At 34.4% G+C, this 27,196-nt stretch overlaps 1 protein-coding gene across 3 annotated transcripts; it reads left to right on the forward strand.

Annotated features, from left to right (window-relative positions):
- The first annotated feature begins 2,069 nt into the window (after window positions 1-2,069).
- LOC128230310 (uncharacterized) lies at window positions 2,070-26,613 on the forward strand. Of its 3 annotated transcripts, XM_052942481.1 has the most exons (9): window positions 11,015-11,594; window positions 15,306-15,430; window positions 16,606-17,111; window positions 17,346-17,484; window positions 19,617-19,732; window positions 23,063-23,147; window positions 23,500-23,822; window positions 24,037-24,051; window positions 24,532-26,613. In XM_052942481.1, exons 1-8 carry the CDS (start codon window positions 11,482-11,484, stop codon window positions 24,043-24,045), a joined length of 1,416 nt encoding a protein of 471 aa, XP_052798441.1. In that variant the 5' UTR covers window positions 11,015-11,481; the 3' UTR covers window positions 24,046-24,051; window positions 24,532-26,613. The 3 variants fall into 3 exon arrangements, with proteins under 3 accessions (XP_052798443.1, XP_052798441.1, XP_052798440.1); XM_052942483.1 differs by lacking the exons at window positions 11,015-11,594; window positions 24,037-24,051 and adding an exon at window positions 2,070-2,237; XM_052942480.1 differs by lacking the exon at window positions 24,037-24,051 and having other exon boundaries at window positions 11,016-11,594.
- Window positions 26,614-27,196: the final 583 nt, after the last annotated feature.

Here is a 27,196-nt window from a genome sequence, read left to right on the forward strand (position 1 = left end):
TTAACATGCAGAGTGTATTTTATGCGAACGTGCACGCTGCGTGAATTAGTCACCATCTATGTCAGTGGGTAAGGAGGGCAAACACCTCGTTTCAAGAAAAAGGATCAGCGCTCATTCGAGAAGAAGGGTTGTTTCAAAATAGATTCATCCACTTGCATGTCGGAGTCAAGTAAAGGCTGCAGTGACTGTCGAATACGCCATTCGGAATACATCAGCCATTTACTGTCGAAAGCTAACTCGGATGTTTATGGCCGGTTTACAACGTCAGAAATATTTACTGGTTAACTACACTTCAAGTATATCGCGTAATAATTTCAATAGAAAAGATAAACTTTATGACTTCACCCTTGAAAATCTGAATTATTTATGCAATACTTCACTCAACTAACAATCAATTTAAACTTTGTAGTAAAAATAAACGTTTAAACACTGCAACTCATTATAACTATTATTTAATATTTTACGAACTACTTTACTGACCGAGGTGTTCCGAATGTCAAATTCGTTTGTCATGACAAGAAGCACAGACAACTAAACCTGATTGTCTTATTTGCAACACGGACGATCAGCGGCATGACGTCATGATATATGATTACTTACAAACCACCTGTTTGCAAATTGCAGCCCAAGTATTATTAATTATACATGACCTTATTACATGTTACTTTGTGTTATGGTAGCTAACATATCACTCTGCATCATAAATCAGGATCCATAATAATGTTTCTCTACATGTTGTGTATCAAACTTCATAAATTTGATATGAGTAACATTAATAAAACTATCCGAAGAGAAACATTATAAGCTCTGCTTTCGTTTTAATTTGATTCAATATATCATGTATATAATGACATACAATATTGCAATATAAGATATTTATGTTGAATAAAATATGTTTAAAATCATCATTAATAAAGTGTATTCCATTTATTTGTTATCAATCAATATATATTTTTAATTTTATTTTTGGGGGACTATTTTTATTCAAGTCAAATCTCTATTATAACTCATTTTACCACATAATTACAAAAGTTATTGCAATTAGTATAAGGTTTTGCACTTTTTAAAACCCATTCTCTCATAGAAGTTTTGGATTTTAAACCATTGGTGAATATTCCAAATCTACAGCATAACATGTAATTGAGTACAAATCGTTGTTTTCAACAATAACTCAAGGATATTGTTAGCTCTAGATTTAGTCTTTCCTTGAAATATTGACAAAAATATTATCCACATTCTACAAGAAAATACGCTTTTAAACAGAGTAAAACGTACAAGGTCTAGAAGGATACAACGTTTTCATGTATTGAACCGAGTTGAGCTTAAGATAGTGAATTAACTCGAGAATATTGTAGTGGTATTAGGGCCTGAAATGTGAGAGTTTCAGTTGTAAAGCTGACAATGTACAAGCACAGGAAAACTAGAGGAACGTTCTTAGGAGGTTTAACTGCAACACTATTTGATGAACGACTTCTTGCTTTCCAAGTGTAATGTATGTTATGTTGTGTGTTTCTCATTGTAGTAGGACTTGTCGGGTCATTCGAAAACCTACATGTTTACCCATGTTAACAATATGGCAGGTTGTTATGTCATGTTTATATTTATTAATACTTTGAGGTAAAAGTTGCTTGAAAAGTCCATAGAAGATAAAGTATTAGTCTTAATCAAAATAAAGCAAGTATATCTGAAATTCAGACACGCGGATGTTGAGCTTTGCCATTGGTGTGTCCAAGACTTCCTTGAAGGACGTTTAAGTAGCTTGGACTAAATTGGTTGAGCCATTTGGAAGAAGGTCACAGGTCCAGCATTTGAACAACATTGATGTTTGGTAGTAGACGTTTTTGAACTAAATTCCCCTACTATCAGCTCAAACTAAGTGTTTGTATTGAGTACCTTAGAACAGAGCAGCGTTGTATCCAGGGCCATATTCTTGTCTTCTTCAATCTAATGAAACACATGTTCGTTGCATTCGTTTGCATAATGTTTTATATAATTTAAGCAAGCAAGGTATGAACATTTTAAACATCCCAACATCATTTTGTCAGTTGTCAGTTGTCCAAAAGGCTTAAAGCACTATAACTGTCTGCATCTTACACCTATGAGTTTCGTTATACAGTCTGTGTTTGGGCTTTGAAGCCATAGTGGGGAATATACCAGGATATTGCCGTCTTAGACACCGTGTTAACGAATCATATTTAGTGTCTTTATAGTTCTTATTCAACAGTGAAATAATTCACGTAAGTATTGTCATGTTTTTAGCATAACAATGCTAATGAGCATTGCTTTACTCTCATATAATGTATGACTTCATAGGAAATTTACTTCATGGCCTTTATCTAAACAAAATAAAGAAACGCTAGTTCAGCATATTATTCTAACGTATTTGCAGAAGTGTCAGCATTTACTTTTAACTTGTCATCGCCTTCATGCCATCATCAGTATCGGCGGCGTCGGCGTTGTCGTACAATCTTTCAATTTGACGATATCCACATAAAACTTTTCCAAGAAATCAAGCTTAAATGCTGATAAGATAGCGTAATAATAAAGTCATCAAAAATAATATCACTTTAAGACGTTTTGTTAAATTCATATACCATTCTATGTTAAGGCGATCTGAATCCATTGATGCAGTTGCTTCTTAGTTTAATACCTTCAAGTATATTTTGTATTAAGTCATATCAAGTTGTGTATGCATTGTTTAAACCGTTGAAGTTTGTATGCATCTCATTTAATATGTATTCATGTTATTGTTCATTGCCAAAAGCTTTTGAATTACCAATATTCAATAAAACTTAAAATTAATAAAAGTAATAACAAGCAATTCTTAATTTCCAATTGTAACAAGCGGTTGTGATAATAATCCATTAACTAAACAATACTGCTGACTATGCGTTAGAGGAGATCTTGATGATATCTTCCATTACATTTTCAGTCACGTGTTTATACCACGTGATAAATTGCGTCATAAATGCTACGTTGAGAGGCAATATTTTTCTTTGAATGAAGACTTTAAAAAAAGTAAACTTTACTATTCCTTTATCATTTTACGACGTTTCTTTACCATTTTACGACGTTTCTTTACCATTTACGACGTTTCTTTACCATTTTACGACGTTTACGACGCCCATCATTTGGTCTATTACCAGAGTTTAATTGAGAGTTTAGTTTCATTAAACATTTCACAAAACCGCCGTCCGATTGAGCACTGTCATTTTTTTATATTTTGGAAACAGGTTTGTCGTAGTGTTTGAGGAAACTACTCACCTAATCAAACTTTGGTAATAAAACTTTAAGCGGCATAGATTCTCCATTGCTTCATTTAAAATGGTGAAGTAAAAAAAAGGTTATCTTTGTTTTTAGACTTCATTTTAAGCAAAATATTGCGTTCCGACGTAGCATTTATGACATAATTCATCACTCGGTATACACACTCAGATTTCACGTGCAAAAATGAATTGAGAAATAAAATCATACAACGATATTTTTGCATTTATCTTTCAATGATGGACTTTTTACAGACTGATAATAAGCTCATCTCGAAGAAACTTAGCGTATATCTGCCCTCTGAAATAATTGCAAACTTTTAACAAATAATGATGTTCATATTAAATAGAAATAAGTACCGTTTTTAACATATAAAATATAATTTGATAATTAATAATAACGCGACTTACTTTCACAAAGTCTACTGCACCACGCTGTAGTTACAAATTCCAAATGACTAGCCCATTTCCTGTCCTAAATCTCAACTGAGGTGTCATTTTATTAAAAGTGACGTTTTATTCTATCTATACCCGACTTGTACGTGTAAAGCGACACATATAATATCCTGAACTATTCCATAAATAGTAATTTGACAGTCGGTTCCATGTAATATCCTTTATCGCTATCTAATCTATTTATAAGGAGTTCCACTGCTAGGAAATATGTACTAGTAAAATCAGACCTGCGCGTACTATCAATACGCATTGATCTTTGAGTTGATTTTGTTTTTAAATGTGTTGTTTTATTCGTTAGTAAATTAATATCACTGCGAGCCTTAGACCTTATTAGCCGTTAGAAACATATGTTAACAAAGCAAATACTTTCACTTTATTTTTGAACATAATTATTAAAATCCAGCCTAAGGGTTCCTCGGAATGAAAACTACATGATGATAGATCCCAGTCGTTCCTAAACAAAAATCGCCGTTACACCAAATAAAGGTCGTCGTCGTTGCTATTGTTATAGATGTTGTTGTTTCCGGTGACACTACGTACATATTCAGCGTGTACTATCACGGAATTTGAATAGTATCCGTTCGAGAACTAGGTCCACATGGGCTTCAGTTGTAACAACAAAGTAAACAATATCACGGGCCGTTTTCCTATACATTTTAATAACCATTTCCCCGCCTAAATGCATATCGTGAACATTATTCAGTAATTATGTATGGAATTTCGCCTAAACTTGATTTAAAAACATTAATAGAAAGAGTCACTAACAGTTTATTCAAATTTTACTGTGTTAGACAATGTTTCCTTTTAAGAGCCTGCTACAGTCCAAATTTTTTGTATTGTCCAGCAGATCTAAGAACAGTAAAAATGGTCTTACTTAGTCTGTTCGATGTATATTCTCACCAATGGTTAACAATCTGTATCATTAGGCGTGAAATTATTTGCAAATGTTTACACTAATAAGTTGACTTCTCCATGCCCCTGAGACTGTACTAAACGGAAAATGGTACAAGTATCTTTTACGTGAATGCGAATCAAAATATCCGACCCGATAGCACGTGCGCAAGTCGGTAACGAGGCTTGTCGACGTGAATGATACTTTGTATGGCATGACTGAAACGTTAACTTTGAGTTAAATTTGCCGTCGTAAATGCTGTTTTATACACTTCACGAAATAGCGCGTGCGTAATGGTTTACTAACGTCAACGTGACAAGCAGTAATTTAGAGTCACTGTCAAAACGTTCTCTAGAAACGTGCTAATTGAAGGTTTAAAAATAATTGTGCTGTAATATCTTTATTAACATATCTTAGTTTAAATGCATATCATTATCTATTTAGATATTACTTACTCTGAAATGGCGCGTTGTGGCGCGTGGGTTGACCCATGTGGAAGGCCCGGTAAAATAAGAAGAAAAACATGTCTGTTTTGCCAGAAGTTTTTATTAATGCTTTTCCTGTGTGTACTCTAAACACATTTTTCGCTGTACTACTATCATTACCAGTGTATTACAATGATATAGACACTCATTAATCGATACTTTGTAATATTTGGATGACATGAAGAAAAATAATGTAATAGTTAGATTACATGAAGTAACATTTTAATGATTAAGAATGAGCAGGTTAAGTCTACTGAAAGAGCCCTTCTTAAGTATTAAAATATTACTTCACTGGCTGACACGTTGTCAACGCAAAATCTGCAATTTCGTTGGCTGAAAATGTAGGTTGTATTCTAATAATGATTTAGAATCGGTGTATGGACTGTAGCGAGCCAGCCCTTCTTATTCATCAAGATATTACCTCAGGTCATCAAACTAATTTTTAGAATACACCCTCATTGGCTGAATCATTGCAATGCAAAAAAATGACGCAGGGAGTGTGTATGGGATAAGTGGCAGTTTGCGAACCTTTAAACACGACAGTTAAAACTCTTAATGATTAAGTCTAGTACAATATAATTGCCTATCTGCAATTTCATTGGTTGAAAATGTTGTTGTATCCTAAATATCGAGGTACGTTATTTGTTAATTACAATTGTTCATATGTTTAGTTAAAATCCATTTAACTTATCATGATATTGGTACATATGTATGCATATTCCCTATCATAAGGAAATAAATATTTTGATTGATTGATTGATTGATCGATTGTTAATTATGCACGTTGTGAATTCTTTCAAAATGATTCGACACTCTAACAGTGGTTATTATACATTATCATTTATACCAAGATTTGATCACAGTGCTATTTCAGAAAGTCATCGTTTAAAACAAACAAATTAATTAATGATGTATATCATCCTTTAACAACTTGACCAATTGCAACGAACCGTAGGAAAGTTCATTAATTCAGTACATCCGTGTCTTATAAGACGCACTCACACTGATGAAAACATCTGACGCTTGGCCCCATCAACTGTATTGGTAGGAAATAATGTAGGACAGTCCACACAATGACATAATCAAATTTGGTTAGAATATAAAGGTTGAGTTTGTTTTTACATTTTAATACTAATATCTAAGACAGAAAAAACGTTGCTTATAAGTGTTACAAATATAAAACATACACAAATGTATATCAAGAAAAATATGAAAGGAATTACTCTAAAATTCGAGAAATATACGTAAGTTTATCGAACTTTGCTAATGGAAGTATCTGTTTAAAATTGTGTTTAATATTATTGAATAAACTTAAACGAGGATTTTATTAAAGCATATCAATAAACGCCACTGTTAGAAAAAGTTTAATAATTTTAAGACTTATTTCATATTTAAAGATATCCAGGGGGAGGGGGTAATATTATACCTAGCGTTTTTATTTACCATGTCCAAGAGACCTGATTCCAATACAAATATATTGTTATTTGTTTGTATATGTATGTCTTAGCTACTGACTGAGTTTTTCCATTCATATTTTATCAAATCAAATCATAAGAACATTTCCATTTCATGTTCGTATAGTTTGGAGGTCATTGTAATGTTACGATAGGTTAATTAAATATATAAGAACATTGTTAGTTATTGCAAAGGACAACGTATGCAAGCAAATCACCTGTTCATTCATTTTTATTATTCAATGAAACTGATGATCAACCCTCAGTTGCAAAAACTATAAAAATATAGTGTAACTTTACTTACACCTATATAAGGAAATGGACCATGCGCGCTGTTTTGTGTGTTTGGAACCTTAAAGTAACTTACTGGCCAAATGAAGTTTACATTTCCTTACCACTGGTGTATAATTGTTATTGTTAAATGAATCTTGAAAAATGCGCGGCTTGAATGTTTTTGATGGAAGGATAAGTGTAGCCGGACGTCCATATAAACCCAAGGGTTATCAATTTTAAGCCTACTTTATGACGCATATGTTCGAAGATTAAGCACCATCATCAGAAAAAAAAACTGTAAACAAGGGCAATGAACTGCCGATATGCGTATTTAGGTTTTTATTAAGTAATGACTTGAGGTAAATGGCCATCGCACCAAATCTAAATAAAGTCGGGCCACTGACATACGGACAGCTGGACTTGAATACGGTACGGCTTGGCCGTTGCCTGGAAGCCGTGCAGTTGGGTGGGTGAATTAGGTAGCGGTATGTGGTGTCTTAACACGCGAGCAGGCAACACTATCAGACTACGAAAAGTGCACTAGATGTAATATTCTTGTAGAGCTATGCCTTATATTTCCCCCTTAAAAAACATAACATACTAATGTTAGTGAACGTCGTCTTGAAATGGGTTCTGCATTAATAAACGAACGTATGGTTTTATATTCACGAGGATGCACGAGTAGCACGCGTACGACGGATAACATTAAAACGGAACTAAATGGAAAAACTCGTTATTGAGTTGTGAAAAGGTAGAGCAAGTTAAGGCCAAGTCAATCAACTATTTATAGACAAGGGTGGGAAGAATTTAAGAAATCCGGACGTCAATCTGCCTATTGTAAAGGTCGAATAAGCAAGAGGAAGTAACGAGATCAGTATTGAGGTCATTGGTCAGAATAGCATTGGTTACACAAGCATTTTGTCCACTCCCCATGTCGCATCCCCCATCCCCCTGTTACACTGTAGGTCAATTTCTTGTTCTATCATGCAACTTTACAAAGTATATCCTTATGAAACGGATAATCGCTTATTACAGAAACTATTTTATGATTGGCAACTGTATATATTCAGTTTGTCGTATGCATAATAACCAAGTGTGAATTCGACTCTTTTTTATCTAATGGTATGGATCCTTAAAAATACTTTTGTCTATAATTGAATGAGCATTTCGATATTTACGTTCAATTTATTCCGAGAACTCATTAATAAAAGTAATTTTGATTGATGAATTGATAATATTGGTTCGCAAAAATATTTCATAGATTGTAATCCTCTTTGAATATCATTAATTAATTATCCTCATTTGTGGTCAGAGTAAATCAATTTAAACCGAAAGTTGACGGCTATTGTAAGAACTTGGCCGAATTCAATGTAATTATATAATATTTTCATCCTGGTCATGCCTCAGTGATCCCATTCAGAATATTGGTCGACTATTTTTACAGTCCAATCAAAACTCATATGCTAATTTTAAATTTAAGTTAATTATTGACCACGGCCTTTTCAATAAAGGGCTTTAGTCGTATTTCCTATTATCTTAAAGCTGTACTCTCACAGATGGTCAGATTTGACACTTTTTTAAAAGAAAAGGTCCCAGAATCGGCTCATTTTTGCATCAATGTATTTAATTCAGTCATATTTCATATCTAGCAACAGAACAGATCTAAATTGTTTGGTAAACTGCTGAATTTTTCATTTTTCTGAAAGCGTTAGTAGCGCTTTAAGCCATAAAACATTAATTTTTGAACGTAGATATGATAAACAGAGATTTGATCTTTTGTCAGCAGTCTTTTATCACTGGTTTCCAGACATGTACGCAAAAATGTGCTCATTCGAAGACAAAAATTAAAAATGTTGTCAAAACGATATATCTGTGAAATTGCGTCTTTAAAACTGAGTGTATCAATTCAAACAAATACATAGCAAAATAATGCAACTATGGAATTAAAATAATTTCAATGTACGACTAAAATCGACTGAGATCTTAATTGAGATACCCCCAAAGACCCCATATTGGGCTGGGTAGCTGTGTGTACATTGTACAATAGGACGCATGATATATTGGACCGATTGTTTAGAAATTTGTTAAAGTTAACAACGTTGTTTACGTCATCGATGTTAACTTTTAATCTGTATTGTTCTGGAGCACATCACAAAATAGTTCACTTTTTTAAAGTTAACAATGGGCCGATTGTTCAGAACTTTGTTATACGTCATCGATGTTAACTTTTAATCTGTATTGTTCTGGAGCACATCACAAAATAGTTCACTTTTTTAAAGTTAACAATGGGCCGATTGTTCAGAACTTTGTTACACGTCATCGATGTTAACTTTTAATCTGTATTGTTCTGGAGCACATCACAAAATAGTTCACTTTTTTAAAGTTAACAATGGGCCGATTGTTCAGAACTTTGTTACACGTCATCGATGTTAACTTTTAATCTGTATTGTTCTGGAGCACATCACAAAATAGTTCACTTTTTTAAAGTTAACAATGGGCCGATTGTTCAGAACTTTGTTACACGTCATCGATGTTAACTTTTAATCTGTATTGTTCTGGAGCACATCACAAAATAGTTCACTTTTTTAAAGTTAACAATGGGCCGATTGTTCAGAACTTTGTTACACGTCATCGATGTTAACTTTTAATCTGTATTGTTCTGGAGCACATCACAAAATAGTTCACTTTTTTAAAGTTAACAATGGGCCGATTGTTCAGAACTTTGTTACACTTCATCGATGTTAACTTTTAATCTGTATTGTTCTGGAGCACATCACAAAATAGTTCACTTTTTTAAAGTTAACAATGGGCCGATTGTTCAGAACTTTGTTACACGTCATCGATGTTAACTTTCAAATCAATATTGCTCTGTAGGTTTCACTGATACACTTATGATCTGCAGTATTCCTAACAAGAGTTGAGACAACTGTTTCAGCTGTACTTCTTTTATTTAAATATATGGGCATATCATCAAATAATTCCCCATTAAAATAAACAATAATGTCGTTAACCACGGTGTTAACTTCAAGTAAGTTCTGAGCAATCGGCCCATTGTATAATTGCGGTCGAAAAGTTAAAAATTCCCAGAAAGGTTAAAATTCTGATTTCCCTAAATGCTATTCAATGACGCAGAAATCATAACTATTTTTAAATAAAATGTTTAAGAATAAATCTTAACCGGATGAGCAGAGGACAAGTGTTGTCTAATAATTTAAGCGCATACCATCTCAAATTTATATCAGGACATTGTTATTAAGATCATTTTAACCGCATTGATTAGCATGCATGTCAGAATGTCTCACTTTATGTTGTGGTGTGTCCCCCATTTAACGTCCCTCTCGGAAGACGATTGGTATTGGTTTTAGTGATGCGGCGGGGAATCGAACCTGCGACCCCTGGATTGACAGTGAGGTGTGTTACCACTAGACCGTGGATCCACGGATTTATATCCGGATTTGCTGCCCTTTATAGTTCATGAATAAGGCCTATATCGAAATCTAAACAAACGACAGATGACTAAAATGCATTATTGACTATCTCCTCTAACTTTATAAGAAAAGAAACCTCGGCGACTTCAGAATGTGCATGCGGAATGGGCATCTCGTCATACTTTAAATTCGAAATGTAAGAGTTTTCATGTATGATTTGATATAAAATGCTGTTATTCATTTGGGTTAATGGATGTTATATTTCACTCAACATTTTCAACGGTATGATCTGGGCGTTTAACAGCTGTTGTAGCAGTATTATCTATCTTTGACATGAACAAAACATTGCGCCCAATTGAAAATATAACAAAAAAATAATTAAAAGCTAACCTTTCCATTCCATTTTTCTTTTTGAGAATTGTGATTGAATTTGTTTTCTTTCATGATTTTGTGATGTATAAAGTTAGTTCAAAGAAGGACCGCCCTTATGTTTTTCCACTTCCGTATAAGAATGACAATGTAAATTCGGTCTTGCGGGTAATTCGGATTAAAACTACATATGCTTTTGGCCTTTAAGCAAAAAATAGCTAAACTTGTAACGTTTGTGCAAAACATAGAAGCGTCACTGTTACGTTCCCGCATTGGGAAGGTAGACCTATAATAATGGTCTAAAATAGTACGATGACAAACAGTGAATTATGATATGACTGTCATTCTCTTGACAGCTAATTCCGTTTACTCCTCAATCTGGTTCGCGCTTTGACATGTCTTGTTTTTAATGTAGCTATAAAGGTTTTTGCTTGCCCGAAATGGTCTTAGTCTGGTTCTACGTTACATTACGCGCGGATCGACCGCTTGGGAAAACGTTGTGTTTTTTTTTTCATTCGTAGTTAATCTTTCGTGTTATATATTACATGGATTGTTAGCCGACAGTGCAAATTTGTTGAACTATCTCCGAGTGTGGATGCTAAAGTATAGCTCACCACAATAACACTTGTTGCTGTGCATATATTTGACGTCGCGGACAATTACTTATATTGCAGAACCATGATCATAGTGACTAGATACTGAAAAATATTCCTTTGCAACCTAGTGCAATCGTTGTGGATTTATAAATTATTGTCACTTTCCAAAAACACGCTTATAACTATTTTTGTTCTAATTTTGGAGATATCAAAAATTTGATAATTGCGTGACAAAACTGTGATATATAATAGTCGTTAACATTAAATGTGTAATATGAAAGAGAGAAAAGACTCGGTTGAAAGCAACAATAATGAAAACCATAGCCAACAGCCGTCATTTAACTCGAGTATAGTCCATCCAAGACACCAGCGAAACAGGTCAGTAGAGGTTCTTAAAATCGGTAAAGGTTCTTATAGTCGGTAGAGGCTCTTACAAACTGTTGAGGGAGACTTACGTTCTTACAATCGGTAGAGGCTCTTGTAGTTGATAGAGTTTCTTTTCGTCGGCAAAGGTTTTTATAGTCGGTAGAGGTTTTACAGTCGGTAGAGGTTCTTAACAATCGGTAGAGCTTTTTGCAATCGGTAGTGGTTCCTACAATCGGTAGAGGAGTAAATCATATGCTGAGTAAAAATAGCATCACTCCGAGAAATCTTTTCTTAGTTTTTAATGTACAATTGCATTATGTCCTTTATTTAATTGTATGTTTTTTAAGAGACAACATAAATATTGACATATTATTGACAACATAAATACAAAATGCAAGATTGTTTCGATTAAATGTTTTTCTGTGTCTATACTTTTCGGGATATCGATTTGTTTGGAACTTAGTTATGATTTGTATTTATTATGTGCCTGTAAAATTCTTAAAAATCAATCACCAGCATTTGTTGTATAAGGAATGTTCTATAGACGTACTATAGATGATGATGTTGTTGCTGCTGTTGTTGGTGGTGTTTATTTTTTTTTAATTTTCCGTTTTGTCTTTTGTTTGTGCTTTCTCTGGTTTCCGTGTGACGGAAAATTTGTGTAATTTTAACCATCAGACAAAAACAAAATTCTTTTACATTGCTAATTGCAGCAAAAAAACAAACTGTTTTGTAATTCTTAAAAAATGTACATCATCTTTGTGGTAAGGATCATTAACTATTTTTTTTTCGAAAGTTCTGCTCTATATCATTAATAACCAGCTTTACCAGTTCTCTCGTGAAATGTATTTTAATTTGCTAATGATACATACTTGTGAACTTATATTAAATGATTTACAACATAGCGTTCATCACAGAAGAAAATTAATTACTTTTCTCAAACTATCTAAGGTTTCAAAATGTAAAAGTGCTTTGCAAATATTTTTTAAAGCTGCACTCTCACAGATTGACCGTTTTGACGACGTTTTACTTTTTGTCTTGGAATGAACCAATTTTTCGTAAATATCTGAAAACCGATGATATAAGATTGATGACAAACAATCACAATTTTTTATATTTACGTTCGAAAATCAATGTTTTATGGCTAAAAGCGTTACCAACGCTTTAAGAAAAATGAGTTTTTCGGCGGTTTTCAAAACAATTGAGATATATTCTTTAGTGAGTTATCTTATATGACTGAATTAAATGCAATGATGCAAAAATCAGCTGATTCTGTGACAAAAATAAAGTAAAAGTCAATACAGGTAATCTGTGAGAGTGCAGCTTTAGGCCGGTTCCAAATTGTAATCATTACTAGTCAGTAACAATTTATAAAGACATACTGATCCCAAAGCATATCATTCGATAACACATGTGGAAGAAAGGAAAATAAATCAAAATGACAGAGAGATAAATGGGAAAAAACTGCAGACGGGGGATATGAATATAATTATTTATAACCATACCTCAGAAACTATTTAAAGTCCCAGTATGCTTAAATAATGTAAACTTACTTGTTTTGTATGTATAATCAAATTACTTCTCTTAACCTTTTTGACGTTTGTTAACCCAAGTTTGATTTAAAAAATGCATTAAACGCAATAACAAACATGCCACAAAACCAAAAGTATAATCTGAATTTAGCGCACTCAACGTCATAACAAAATTTGCATTAAACATTATTGATATTTTTTCATTCGAAAATTCTTGCATCACATTTATTTCAGAAAAATAAGCTTCTTTTCTTTATGAGAAATTTATTTGAAAATGTTCAGTATCTCTCCAGGTATTTCTGGACGGTCAGATACCACTAAATAAATCATAAAGTCAATTGGCAAATTTTCAAGCAAGATAAAAAAAATGATTTCTAATGCTTCATGACCCCAACCTCAGGGTTAGCAAATATTATCTGAGACTTTATCATATTTATATACTTTTATTTTTATTTTCCGCTATATATTTCACGCTTAGTGAAAATGGGCCTTTAACCTTCCATGTTTTTTTTGTTATTTCCGTAAAGCCACGGCTTAATTTCATTCTGTCAACCGCTTGTGAAAATGCAGAACTTCTTTTGACATCAATTACTTTGTTTTCTGCCTTGCTAAAAATAACTTGACGTTAATTACTGCTTATTTTCTTTACGCATTTATATTAAAACATTTATTATCAAAAAATAACTAATCTAACCAAAATTGCTGACTTTTAAATGAAGAATGCACATAGATTAGCCCGTGTCGTTTGAATAAAACACTGATAGTAATAATAATAATAATAATAATAATAATAATAATAATAATATGCTGACCGCATTGGAATGAATGAATGTTAATTTAAATCATAAAAAACGGTTATGTATAAAATAATTATTCGTCTTCGTGGAAACTAAACTAAAAGAGTAAGTTTTATATTGAGTCATTATTATATCTGCATTTAATTATTGTGATTTTTTTTTCAAATAAGATAGAACAATTATCTTCGAGAAATGCTCTCCAAAAAGAAAATTGTATTGACATATTTTTACTATTAAGACTGCTTATTTGTTTTGGATCGTTTTTTTGAGCATCTTGATAAAAGTCCTATTTTCAACTAATGTGAAAACCTTAACTAACATACACTAAAACATATAAATAACATCAAGAGTTAGGATAAAAACAATATTGTGCAAGGGAACTTTCACACGTACTGTATACTTTAATTTTATTGGCAACTATTTACAATTCTATTTAATAAAGACTGCGAGTTCAGCCTGCCTTAGTTTCAAATGGTCAGTATTGCAGCGTGTCCTCTGTAAATTCCGCAGCATTTATCATTAATGCACGAAACCTGTCACCCGAAGGTCAGCTTTCGGGCTTATGTAATCTAAATAAATATATATATAAATCACATTGTTTGCTCTTTGCCATAAACGCGCTTAACAGGTATGTGACATTTATAGCAAAACTACAGTCCGATGTCAAAATTTCTCCGCAAGCATCACATTTGCGTTTGTTTTGAAGTGTTTCTATGGAAACGTTTGACAAAGCCAGACCTTCAAACGTGCAGTCAAGGTGATGTTAAATATAGTCATGCAGCCCTAAAGCACTAAAGGATGCATGTTTATAATACTTCATGGACATACCAAGTACCAAAAAAACACACAACAAACTCCCAGGATACATACGAAGATTACATAAATAAATCATTAACTTATCTAACAATAAATGTGTATCGTCACCGGATCTTTGACCCAAAGTCGGAGTCCTTTATCTAAAACAATTTGGACCGAAATTTCTGTTATTTAACACAAGTATTGGGGCAATTGGAACATCCTTCTCCGCTTTACGACGAATCTCTGAAGTTTTCCGGCGCATTAGTAAAAGTAGTTCGTAAAATCAAAATGGCGGCGACGCATATACTTTAAGCTTAGTGTCAGACAGTTGACTGTTAACAACAACAATGCAGTATAGAGTCAGGTGTATTCTGTAATTGAATTACTATGCGATATATATGCAGCGTAGTCAAATGTAAAGAAATCTGATATTGTAAATCGTTCAAATACATCCGACGTTGTTTCGAAGGAAAATGGCCGGAGTATTCGAATTGGAATTGGGGTAACCAACCGATGATTGCAGAAACAAAATAATTAATAAATTATACACTGAAGGGTAAAACAATTCTTACAACGAACTTAATCGTCTGTTTCAGGATGAAGAAGCGGATGTCGACGCTGCTTCACACGCACGTGGCCCTTATCATCCTGACCGCGTGCGCCGTGTTGGACGCCGGATGCGTCATTGGCCAAATTATCTCAGACATCCTCATCATGAAAGGTTCGTTCCACCTCTTCATACAACCTCCATGTAGGTCAATCAAATTAACCTTGCAATCTTATTAAGCAATGCGAATAGCAGGACAGTAGCCGTACCGATATCCTCACCGTAAAAGGTACGTACGCCCCTTCACTAAACCAGACAAAAGCGAATCGGATTGCTCGCCGTCAAACTGAAATTGTCTAAGATCAATGTAATATCGTTTAGTGTTTACTAACAACTTTCTTGTCTCGGCTTAACTTCTTTGAGACAGATGTTGACGTATGCTCGTGCGTCCAAGTCGTTGGGCGTTGCAATGCCTATATGCATTTGTAATAAACCATCATACTATGAAATTATCCTGTATTGTGTCCTACAGGATAGCATACTCGAAAATAAAGTAAATTTAAAATGAAGCGGCATACAAAATACTTATAATAACACTCAAAACAAAAGCATGTTAGAAAATATATATAACTTAGATGTGTATGGTCTTCGGATATATATTTTTCAACACTGCATGTACCAATGATTTACTATTGCCTCATGAAATACTTTGATTCCAATTTCTAAAAGTGTAACAAAATGCATCAACTAAATAACTAATATCGTTGCACATAAAACATGACGAACGTTACTGTTTGTGCTACATAATTAAATATAATGTTCGTTGTCAAAACCATTTCACGCCGTTATGACGTTACAGACAAATGTCCTAAACTGTAGATAGATGCGTTTAACAGCGCAAGAAATTCAGGAAATAAAGTGAAATATGTTACTTGTCCGAGTGAAGGAGAGCCAACAGCGACCGTCCTTGTCCTGTCCGCTGACGCACGGTGTTTTTTGCGGAAGATGGGCAAATTAACATCCACCTATACATATATTTATATGGCATTTTATCATGTCTTAGTTAATTGCTCTTTTTTCGCCGATGTTGTGTTATATGATGTTGAACACATGTTTCCTAACATTTATGTACCATTTTTGCTGCTTTGATACGGAACGGACCTTAGACTTGTCTTGTGTTATGTTAACATATGTTTTAATTTGTCAATCTGCAATCATTTTCTAATCCCTTACGTCAGACTGACTCACTGACATAAACTTGATTATTTTTTTTGTAAGTAATGCACAATGAGCATGCATTTGAAAATTCGCCAAATTCATATTTATTTATATATTATTTTTTTTTTCAGATGAACTTTATGAAAAAGAAATCCTTGAATCGAAATCAAAAGAAATCGTGTTTAGGACGTTCCCTCACATTTTGAATGATTCAATACACGGTGACTGGTCGCTGCCAAGTGTGCTTATGGAGGTCCACAAAGAGATGGGACACACCCACTCCGATGGCCATGATCATTTACCCATAGACGCACTGGCGGCATTAGCGAATATACCCTGGCCCAAGAACGGGAGCGATCCCGTTTTGGACGCTCTGGGCCTGGATATGGACCCAATGCTTCACCACGCCCACCATGACCATGCCCATGACCACACCCACAAGCGGAAGAAGCGCGGCGCAGGCGCAAACCACAAACACGACATGTTGTCAGACTCGGCCAAGTACCGCCATTACATGCTGCACGAGCTCACTCACGCGTTTCATCTTGGTTCAATGGTTATCCTGACTTTCCTCGTATTCGTCACGTATTTCAAGATCTTCGTCATGGGCAAGAAATTCCTTCATCACAAAATTGAGGTGAACACCTGTTTCCATGTGATAAATCAAGCGTTTTAAAGTACAACGTTCAATTAGCCTCTTTTCAGTGTAAAATGTAAGACGTATGTGACAGCTTAGAAAGTTTGCATAGTTATTTAAGTTCAAACATAAATTTCAAAGCACATTCTAGCTTCAAATAACAATATATGAAAATGAAATATTTTGACATGTTTAACCAAGAATTTTGACAACCTCATGACTGAATGTTTTCAGGTGTTTGACGCGTTTGTGTTGACTGTGTCTTGGGCGCTTGATTTGGTGTTCTGGGAGGGTTTGTGGGCACACCCTGAAGACGAGGCGGCAAATATCATGATCTTTATACTTCCCTGGAGAGTAATCCGTATTGTCAACAGTGAGTACTAATAAATGTTTTCGTGTCCTTAATTTGTTATTAAAATATTTTACTAGTATTTAACTGTTTATGTATTGTTGCTGCTACTGCTGCAGTTGCTGCTGTTGCACTTCCTCCTGCTTTAATTGATGGGTCGCTTAAATGAGTTTCAAAAACATGTTCTCGTCTTCATCATTCCCTATATAAGTGGTCAGCATTATATTTTGTCTAATGAAAAGGCAGCGTTTCTTAAGTTTCCCAAATCATAAATTTATGTAAATCTGCAGTTAGCTGTTATTAATTTTAACCAGGTGAAGCCGTAAATATAACCAGTGGCTGGCCCAGTTAGTTGGTTGTTTACATCATTTAATGTAGTCCACAAAAAACATAAAGTTATAATGTGCCAGTACAGAAAATGAATGGTTATATGCGACTGTTTCGCATTAAACCAATTAGTTGTGTAAGTTCATACTAATACTCTTTAACCATTTTGATCATAGTTTAGTAATTTAAAATTTGGTACATCTATTGAGTCTCACATCATAATTTACAAAGACATATCAGAACAATCTAATTTCAGATGTTACTAAATTTATTAAAAAAACATACGTTAACCAAGTGTTTGCTTCTTTTTCATCTTAAAATTGTTATAGGCAAAAATGTAAAAAATAATGATTTTTGCACAAAAACAACAAAACATAAATGATTGTTTAAAGCTGGACACAATGCAATACATCAAAATGATTTTGCTCACAATTCACTCTGCTAAATGACAAAGTAGGGTTATAAAATGTGGGGGGTAAAGGTCATCTGCCATTTTAATGATAATTCATTTTAGCACTGTTTTTTTCTCATCCAATGAGGTCATTTTTCGGACAGTTCATAAACACCATACACCTTTCAAGTTTACTTACCTTCTTAAGTCCGGTGTACAAGATACAAGGCTAGTTTTGTTATTATGCACTATATAGCTTGCAACGTTTGGATTTAAGCAAAACAGAACAGAACAGACATTAAATTCAGACATTGTTCGTCGTCTAGATATACATACATTTTTCATATATCATGTCAACGTGCATATACAACATGAAATGGTAAATGGTAAATATATGTATCCTGTTTAAAATGACCTATTTTCCTTGTGACCGACGGATGTGGCCAGGATTAATGATGCGCATGCGTCTGCATCGTGCAAGGCCTTAGTTGACGTGCATACATTAATTACTGAACACTCACGGCGCAACGTGGTCACGTTATATGCTCTACGTACCGTGAAACAGATTACCTCTCTGGAGACATAACTATTAATATCAGTGACCAAAGCAGCAAGGTGGTTAACGTTTTACGCACGCCACATTATTCTAGCCATTAAGCACGCATTTAATACGAGTAATGGGCAGAGCAACAATGCGTTTAACAGTTTTATAACTTCCCATTTCGCTGGTCATTAAGCAGAAAATTCGTTTAATTTTAGAATTGAACATATATAACAAAAGTTAAGTGGACAACTATGTTTTATTTCATCATTATTTTCGGCGGTTTATTAAAAGATAATGGTGGATTTTATCCTTATAAGCTCACATTTTGACCCAATGAGTTAATCGCACTGATTTCAAGATTTCATTCATATTAGCCCGTTTCATCTTTAAAACAGAAAACGTAATCGCACACAATGCCGGGACGAAGAATCATTGACGTTATTTCCGGTTTGACGTCATTTGGCAACTTTTAGTTTTAAATATCAATTGTTATTTACTTCGATGAATTATGAGCATGAGATAAAAAAAAGAGTTGATTTCAGTGTAAGAGTGCAACTTATTTCACGTCGTAAACATAAAGTAAATATTCTACTCGTGGCTTAGCCACTCATGCAATTCCTTTTTGTGCTCTATAGCTGAAAGTAGTTGACGTCTTACAATGAAAGAAACTATTATAATCTATATAATTTCTCATTAAATCAAGGTCGTGAAAAACAGGTGTATCTCATATTATATATAGTGTCTGAGACTCTTTTTATACCACTCTCATAAATGTAAGACTGTGATCCAATTAAACTAAAAACAATAAATAAAAAAAATGTATAGGCTAAATATCAAGTCTGCTAGGAAACAACGCCCGATGACGTCATGAACCTCTTCATTTGTGTTTTCCAGGTTTTGTGTTAGTGATCCAGGGTCGAGATTTACTACAGTTGAAGATCGTCAAACAGCAGTACCGCGGGTCTGTGAAAAGAGCTAGTGACCTCAAGATGAAGGTCGAACTTTACAGGGTAAGTTATAACTGACCTAGTTCCCTAGTGTCTAAAAAATGATCCTTTGTCAGCCGTTCTGTCATACTAGAGTCTGTTTTCGCTAATAAGATGAAGGTCGAACTTTACAGGGAAAGTTAAAACTGACCTAGTTCCCTTATATATCCAATTTGTCCTTTTGTCCGCCAGTCTCTCTTACTAGGGTCTGTTTTCGCTAATAAGATGAAGGTCGAACTTTACAGGGAAAGTTAAACATGACCTAGTTCCCTTATATATCCAATTTGTCCTTTTGTCCGCCAGTCTGTCTTATTAGGGTCTGTTTTCGCTATTAAGATGAAGGTCGAACTTTACAGGGTAAGTTATAACTGGGCCTTTTCCCTTATGTCCACAAGTTTGCCTTTTGTCAGCCAGTCTGTCATACTTGAGTCTGTTTTCGCTAATTAGATGAAGGTCGAAATTTATAGGTTAAGTTGAAACTAGCCTAGATCCCTAGAGACTACAAAAGGGTTTTTTGCAAGCCAATCTGCCATACTAGAGTCTGTTTTCGCTTTTAAGATGAATTAAGGTCGAAATTTACAGGGTAAGTTAAAACTAGCCTAGTTCCATACTGTCTACAAAATGGTCCTTTGGCAATCAGTCTGCCATACTACATTTTTTGCCAACAAGATGAAGATCGAAATTTACAGGGTGACTAATAACTGACCCTAATTATGTCCATAAGTTGGCTTTTAGTTAGCCAGTCTGCAACTCTAGAGTCTGTTTTCGCGTAATTCCACAAATGTTTCCCATGTTACTCTATCTACCTATCTACACTCTCCTATCTATGTCTTTGGCCTTCATCACGATTTCTTCGTCTGTATGTTGACAGCCGACGTATAATATGCATTGTTTGGTGATGAATCACGTTTCATGTTTATTAAATGGTGTGTCCATCTTAGCTCATTTTTGGCGTTGAAACTGCCTTCATTTATCTCACTAACGGATCCAGGGGTGGGGTGGGGGGGGGGGCACCCAGCGCCGCCCCATCCTAAAACCGTCCAAGTTTCCTTTTTATTTCACTATAACAGAAAAAAGTAATGGAACAGCCCAAAAGGCACCATTTCGGATTACAAACCAAACCCCATCCTTCCAACATTTAAACCAAATAAAGTTTGGTTCAGAGGAACGAACGCAGGTGAAAAAGTTACGTCACTAAGTTATACCCCCTCTAACGTCAAATCCTGGACCCGCCCCTGTACCTGACAACGCTACCAATTAATCCAATGTTGTCCTCTCACAACTAGAGTTCTTATTTATTAAGAAATTCAGTTGTATATCATGTTTGTTTCCTGCAAGGTATGGTTTCCTTAACCGTAGCTCATTTGGTTGTGTGTTTTTTGTTTAAATTCCAATGGATAATTTTCAATGGAATGACGATGTAACAAAGTTTTAAAAATGTCCTCCTTTTTTGGTGCGACGAACAAACATTCTTTATAATCAAATAAATGTCTCCATAACTTGTTGTCTTCCGTGTTCGAAGGGATATGCTTTTGTATTGTGGTTTTGTTTATTTGAACACTATGAAAGGGTTTTTTGTTTGTTTTGGGTTCGGTAAAAATAAAAAATAAACATAATTGTCATCTATGTGACAATTTTGTATTTGAATACCTTTCATAAAATTCATTACATCAATGTCATCTAAAAAAGCATATCCTCTATCTGAATGAACTGTCTTCTACTAGCAAGGAGTCGTCAGACAGATAGATTGTTTGTTTGCATATGTCAAACTATTGAAGCCACTGTCATTATGTTTTATTAAACGCATCTGATGGTGATTTCTGGGTTCGTTTTCATGAACGTTCAGGGGTCATGATAACAAACGGTCTCAAGTCCAAGTCTAGACTTAGACTCAGAAAAGCACTTTTATTGAATTATTAAGTATCAACTATATTCCATTAAATTTTGTTTTACAAAAATATATGTGGATAATCAGGGGCAAAAGAAATCCAAAAATCACAATTGAGCTGCAGTTAAGAAATCGATTGCAACGAACGGAAATGACATGCAACTTGATTTTAATAAATATAGATGAGAACCATTTGAGTGCTGAAAAAACCGCCATTCGAATCGCGTTGTAAGATAAATGATGACAGTATCAAAGCCACAAATGGACAAAATGTTGAATGAAAATGTAGCCTGAATCAAACCAAGCAATGTACAACAGTCGACTGTTAAAATAAAGAATAGCCCTTTTGGTAGAAGCAACAGCGTCATACACAACTGCCAAATAAGTAATAATTACATGGCAAAAAAAAACAAAAACATAAAAGGCATAAAGAACAAGAAAATGTTAATAATTCATATCAATATCAATAAACGTTACCGCCGAATGCAGTGACGTTTATATCGCTATTCCAGCTATCAACCTCACACTTCTGAAACGTAATCTAGAGGGTCGTCTCTTTGTTCACATTTCTGGTCGTTTGGGGTCACTGCATATGACTTCGTTATTTCTAACGATTCTAATATGGTTTAATTCAGGGGTGATATTCAATACGCAAATAAAGTTAGGGTCATGCATCATTGACTTCATTCACACTATTGGTCAGTTATTAATAACAAGTAATCCGATTAGCTACATCGTCCTTAGATCCAATTAAGACCAATATTAAATACTAGTGCAGGGCTTGGATTCACTGTCTACAACTGCAGCTAATGAATAAATTGCTCGTACGATTAATGGGGTGATTTATTTACATAATCGCCTCCCTAAAATGCTTCTTTGAAAAATATTTAAATTTACCTCAGAACAATGCATAAGGAAGTTCGCACGCTATGAAATGTTCATTTGGTCATGTATTTCGTTTCAATAAACGTTACCGCCGAATGCAGTGACGTTTATATCGCTATTCCAGCTATCAACCTCACACTTCTGAAACGTAATCTAGAGGGTCGTCTCTTTGTTCACATTTCTGGTCGTTTGGGGTCACTGCATATGACTTCGTTATTTCTAACGATTCGAATACGGTTTAATTCAGGGGTGATATTCAATACGCAAATAAAGTTAGGGTCATGCATCATTGACTTCATTCACACTATTGGTCAGTTATTAATAACAAGTAATCCGATTAGCTACATCGTCCTTAGATCCAATTAAGACCAATATTAAATACTAGTGCAGGGCTTGGATTCACTGTCTACAACTGCAGCTAATGAATAAATTGCTCGTACGATTAATGGGGTGATTTATTTACATAATCGCCTCCCTAAAATGCTTCTTTGAAAAATATTTAAATTTACCTCAGAACAATGCATAAGGAAGTTCGCACGCTATGAAATGTTCATTTGGTCATGTATTTCGTTTGTTTTCAGGTGGAGATAAAGAACCTACATGCGCTGGCCAAGCGGAAGGGCGCTGGAGAAAAGGAGATTCAGAGTTGCGCTGCCAACGGTGGAGGTAAGATCGAATCTTTATTAGAATTCAGCTTCCGCATACAGTCGAACCCCTTTTTCTCGAACTCCTAGGGGCCGGCAAAAATATCCCCGAACCTCGGGAAATCGAGCCAACGAGGTTTGACTGTATGTCTAGAAAGAGAAAGCGTTTATACTTTTTCAATGTATCTAAATAACATTTTCGCCTTCGTAAACATCACTTATCAATTTTCTTTTCAAGTAGCTTTATTACACGGAATGCTACGTATTTTTTTTTTGTCCTACAGTTTATATTGTCATGAATATTTGCATTAAATCCTATATGGACATGATGAAATGGATTTTCTTAACATTCATGTTATCTTTAATTCTTTTAGCTCGTCGAAGACGAAGCAGTTTACTTCCGGTATTAAACAGGCTGGCATCTCTAGGCCTGTCTGTGAACAGCCAGACTGACTTAACTAAGGCGACATTCGAGCCGCCGACGCCCCACGACTCCGATGACGATCTGGACTCCACTTACGTGCCGTCAATCAGCCGGATGAGTAGCGTGAGTCTAGATGACTACAACCTGGGCCGGACGATGAGCAACAGCACCGTCTCAACACTTCCGGTGCTGTCGCCAAAGCCAAGCGTGAACTCGTACGCAGGGGAAGATAACCCGGTGTTCGACGATAGCCTTTCCAAGGAAGAATTCGAGGTAATACTAGTAATAACTTTTTATTGGTGATCGTCCTTTAGAAAGCAATTTTACAGTATAACCGCAAAAACAAAATTGTGAAGATGCCGAGACGTTAAATATAATCGTCGTAGATAACAAATGTTCTTAGATAGAAGTACAGGTGCCGCAAGTGGTTTACTGTAAAATATGATTGCATGTATAGACGAGTCATGCTCGCTTTCGTCGATTTCAGAGACGCTAAACAATGGTAAGACTTGAACATTTTGAATCAGAACATGCTTTCAGCGTTAAAGCGCTCCAGGTTGCGGTGTCACTTTATCAAATCACTTTCCATGCGTAACAACACCACATTTAAGATCATGCAGCTGAGTAGTGCCTACTTATACTTACAGACTGCCAGAGAAAACTTGGCTCCATCTATTGCAAAAACAAATGCTTGGATAGAACATGTTTATAATCATTTTTACCCCGTAGCTTTTATTTAAAGGTCTAAATACATAGGCTTGGGTCAATTAAATTTTGTTAAAAAAGATGAAATTTTCGATATTTAAGTACAAAGATTACAATTCAATTATATAATTAGGTCTTTGAATCGTCACTTTTTTGCAATACTCAATATCTGCTTCTATGTATATATGTTCTTATTGCTCAAGGTGACGGTATGTGCATACTTAATACGTGTTAACTTATTTTATATCATTAAAGATAATATTTTTATTCTTTTCAGGGTGTTGATACCAAACTGTGAGGGACTTCTCTGTGATGTATAGAACGCTTTGAAAAAGTTTGCTTCAGTGACATCAAATGACGTCATAGACGTTACGTCATCAGAATCTTACATGTTCAATTGGTGATATCTAGTCGAATTCGTGATATTTGCGTTGCTGACTACGGCAAAGCCTTCGTTTGTTTACCGGTGACTGACACATGCCCAGTTGCTTTGTTTCGCTCTGACAATGGTCAGAGATTGACCTGGACATTGTGTTCAAAGACGGACAGTGCCTTGATTGACATTTAGTCGCATTATGTCGCAATGAGCCATACGTTTTTATATACAACTTCTTTATCCGACTTCTCTTTTGTTCTGTTTGTTTTTTCTTAAAAAAGAGAAGAAGACAGAGAATAGTTGATTCTTTTAGCGCTGATATTATCGGTGATATTGTCATGTGCAACACATTTACTTTAAAATAATTTATACCACTGTATTGGTATAAGTAATCATGTTAACAAACAACATACTTGGTCCTCATAGCATTTAATCATTTTTAAAATACATACATCATTTTTTACGAGATTAATTATCATAAAATCAGACGTGCTTTTAGATCGTTTGTGGTACAATGGTTACAGTATAGTGTTTACCATTTATTTAGATATTTTAATGATAGGAAGTTGCGCATACAGCCACAATATGTTATAGTATATATTTGTTATTGTTATTTCGTTTTTGTTTGGAAACTTACCATTTTTCTATGCCACAACTTTTATCGGCGTATGTGCTACGTTAAAGCGGCCCATCCGCGGTCAATAATATTGACGCTTTCAATATTGGACATTTACAAAAAATATTCAACTTGAGCTGACAATATTAAAGACTTCATCAATATATTGACGAATTCAGAGAGTGTAATTATTTAAAGACAACTTGTCAATATTTATTATTATCCTTATACTTTTGAACGCTTGTTGTGTTACAAATTCATCTAACTATTTATAGAATGATTGCTCGGTTGGTGAAAAAAACATGATCACTAATTTTATTGCTTCAATATGATTATTATTTTTATTTGACCGCGGATGGCCCGCTATACGCCTAGCCAATTTAGGACATGTTTTATCAACGTTTTTTGTTTGTTTACAGTTGGCTGTGCTCATAGTTATGTTAATATGTTATGGTATATATGTATAATTGTTTCGATTGATCGCTATATTATTGGCCAGATGCTCAGTATTTCTTTCCAAGTCTTGGTATCCAATAAATTCGGTTTATAAAAGTTGAGCAACTGGTCATATGTATTTGTTCTATTTAAATGAATGTTATAAATAGTTTTATCATTGATAAATAGAAAAGATAAAACACTATAGACAAAATATACCTAACAGAGAAAATAGAATCATTTAAAATATAAGAGTAACAATAAATTCCAGTGTAACCTTTTTATTAACGTATATGACAATCTAGTCTTCATTTTTAAGCAAGTCAGAACAAGAAAAACACAACTACTCAATCTACTTGACAAGTACATAGATTGTATATATAAATAACCTTTCCTTGCTTTAAGCAACATAATCAACCTTTTAATTGTTCTTCTCAATTTTTCAACTTTTTGTGTTATTTTAAAAAGTAATATGTGGGGTAACTTTTAAATTTCAAAATCATTTAAAGCTGCACTCTCACAGATTAACAGTTTTGACTTTATTTATTAAGACATCAATGCCTTCGATTCAGTCATATAAGATAACTCACAATAGAATAGATCATTTGTTTCGAACACTTCCGAAAAACTCATTTTTCTAAAAGCGTTAGTAACACTTTTAGCCATAAAACAATTATCGAACGTAAATATTAAAAACATCGATCTTTTGCCAGCAGTCTTTGATCATTGGTTTCTATACATTTACGCCAAAATTGGCTCATTCCAAGATAAAAAGAATAAAAACGTTGTCAAAACGGTCAATCTGTGAGAGTGCAGCTTTAAGAGTTTTTAGATGTTGTTTTTTTCTTATTTGTATGTTTGTCTATAGTTGTGATTGTATTTTGTATTGCCATTTTATGAAACAAAATAAACGATCGAGGTGTATTGTTTAATACTGTGTTTTTGCTACTTATATATACGCTACGAACTTATCATAGTTTGAACTATAATTATTCATGAATATCAAATGCGACGTATCGATGATTAATTAACGATTGTAAAATATGCCATCAGAAAATTACTTTTGCTAGCAATAAATAATAAAAAAACGCGTGCAATGTAGACAACAATTATTACTGCAGACTCAGCTACATTGTTTGAAAACGCCCACGTTTTTACACTCTTCATATTCAAATAGCAGAAACCAGGTACTGAAATTCCTGAACAGATTTCTATTTGTGTTGCGCAGTCAAACGCAATCAAAAAACAAAACGGTGTGTGCGTGCGCGCGTGTTTGTGTGTGTGTGCGTGCGTGCATGTACGTGTGCGTGCGTGTGTGTGTGCGTGTGTGCGTGTTTGTGCGTATGAAATATAACGCCCCTAGACAAGAATATATAGAAACTATCTAGCGTTTTAATTTATGACAATCAATTAATGACTGAACCATTTATACTGTTAAAACTTCGACAAAAAAGAATTAAAAGAAGTTTAAAAACATAAAATATGATAATAGGTGTGTGTTGTGGTTTTAACGTC

This window comes from Mya arenaria, chromosome 4, assembly GCF_026914265.1.
Source record: "Mya arenaria isolate MELC-2E11 chromosome 4, ASM2691426v1".
Classification (NCBI taxonomy): Eukaryota; Metazoa; Mollusca; class Bivalvia; order Myida; family Myidae; genus Mya; species Mya arenaria.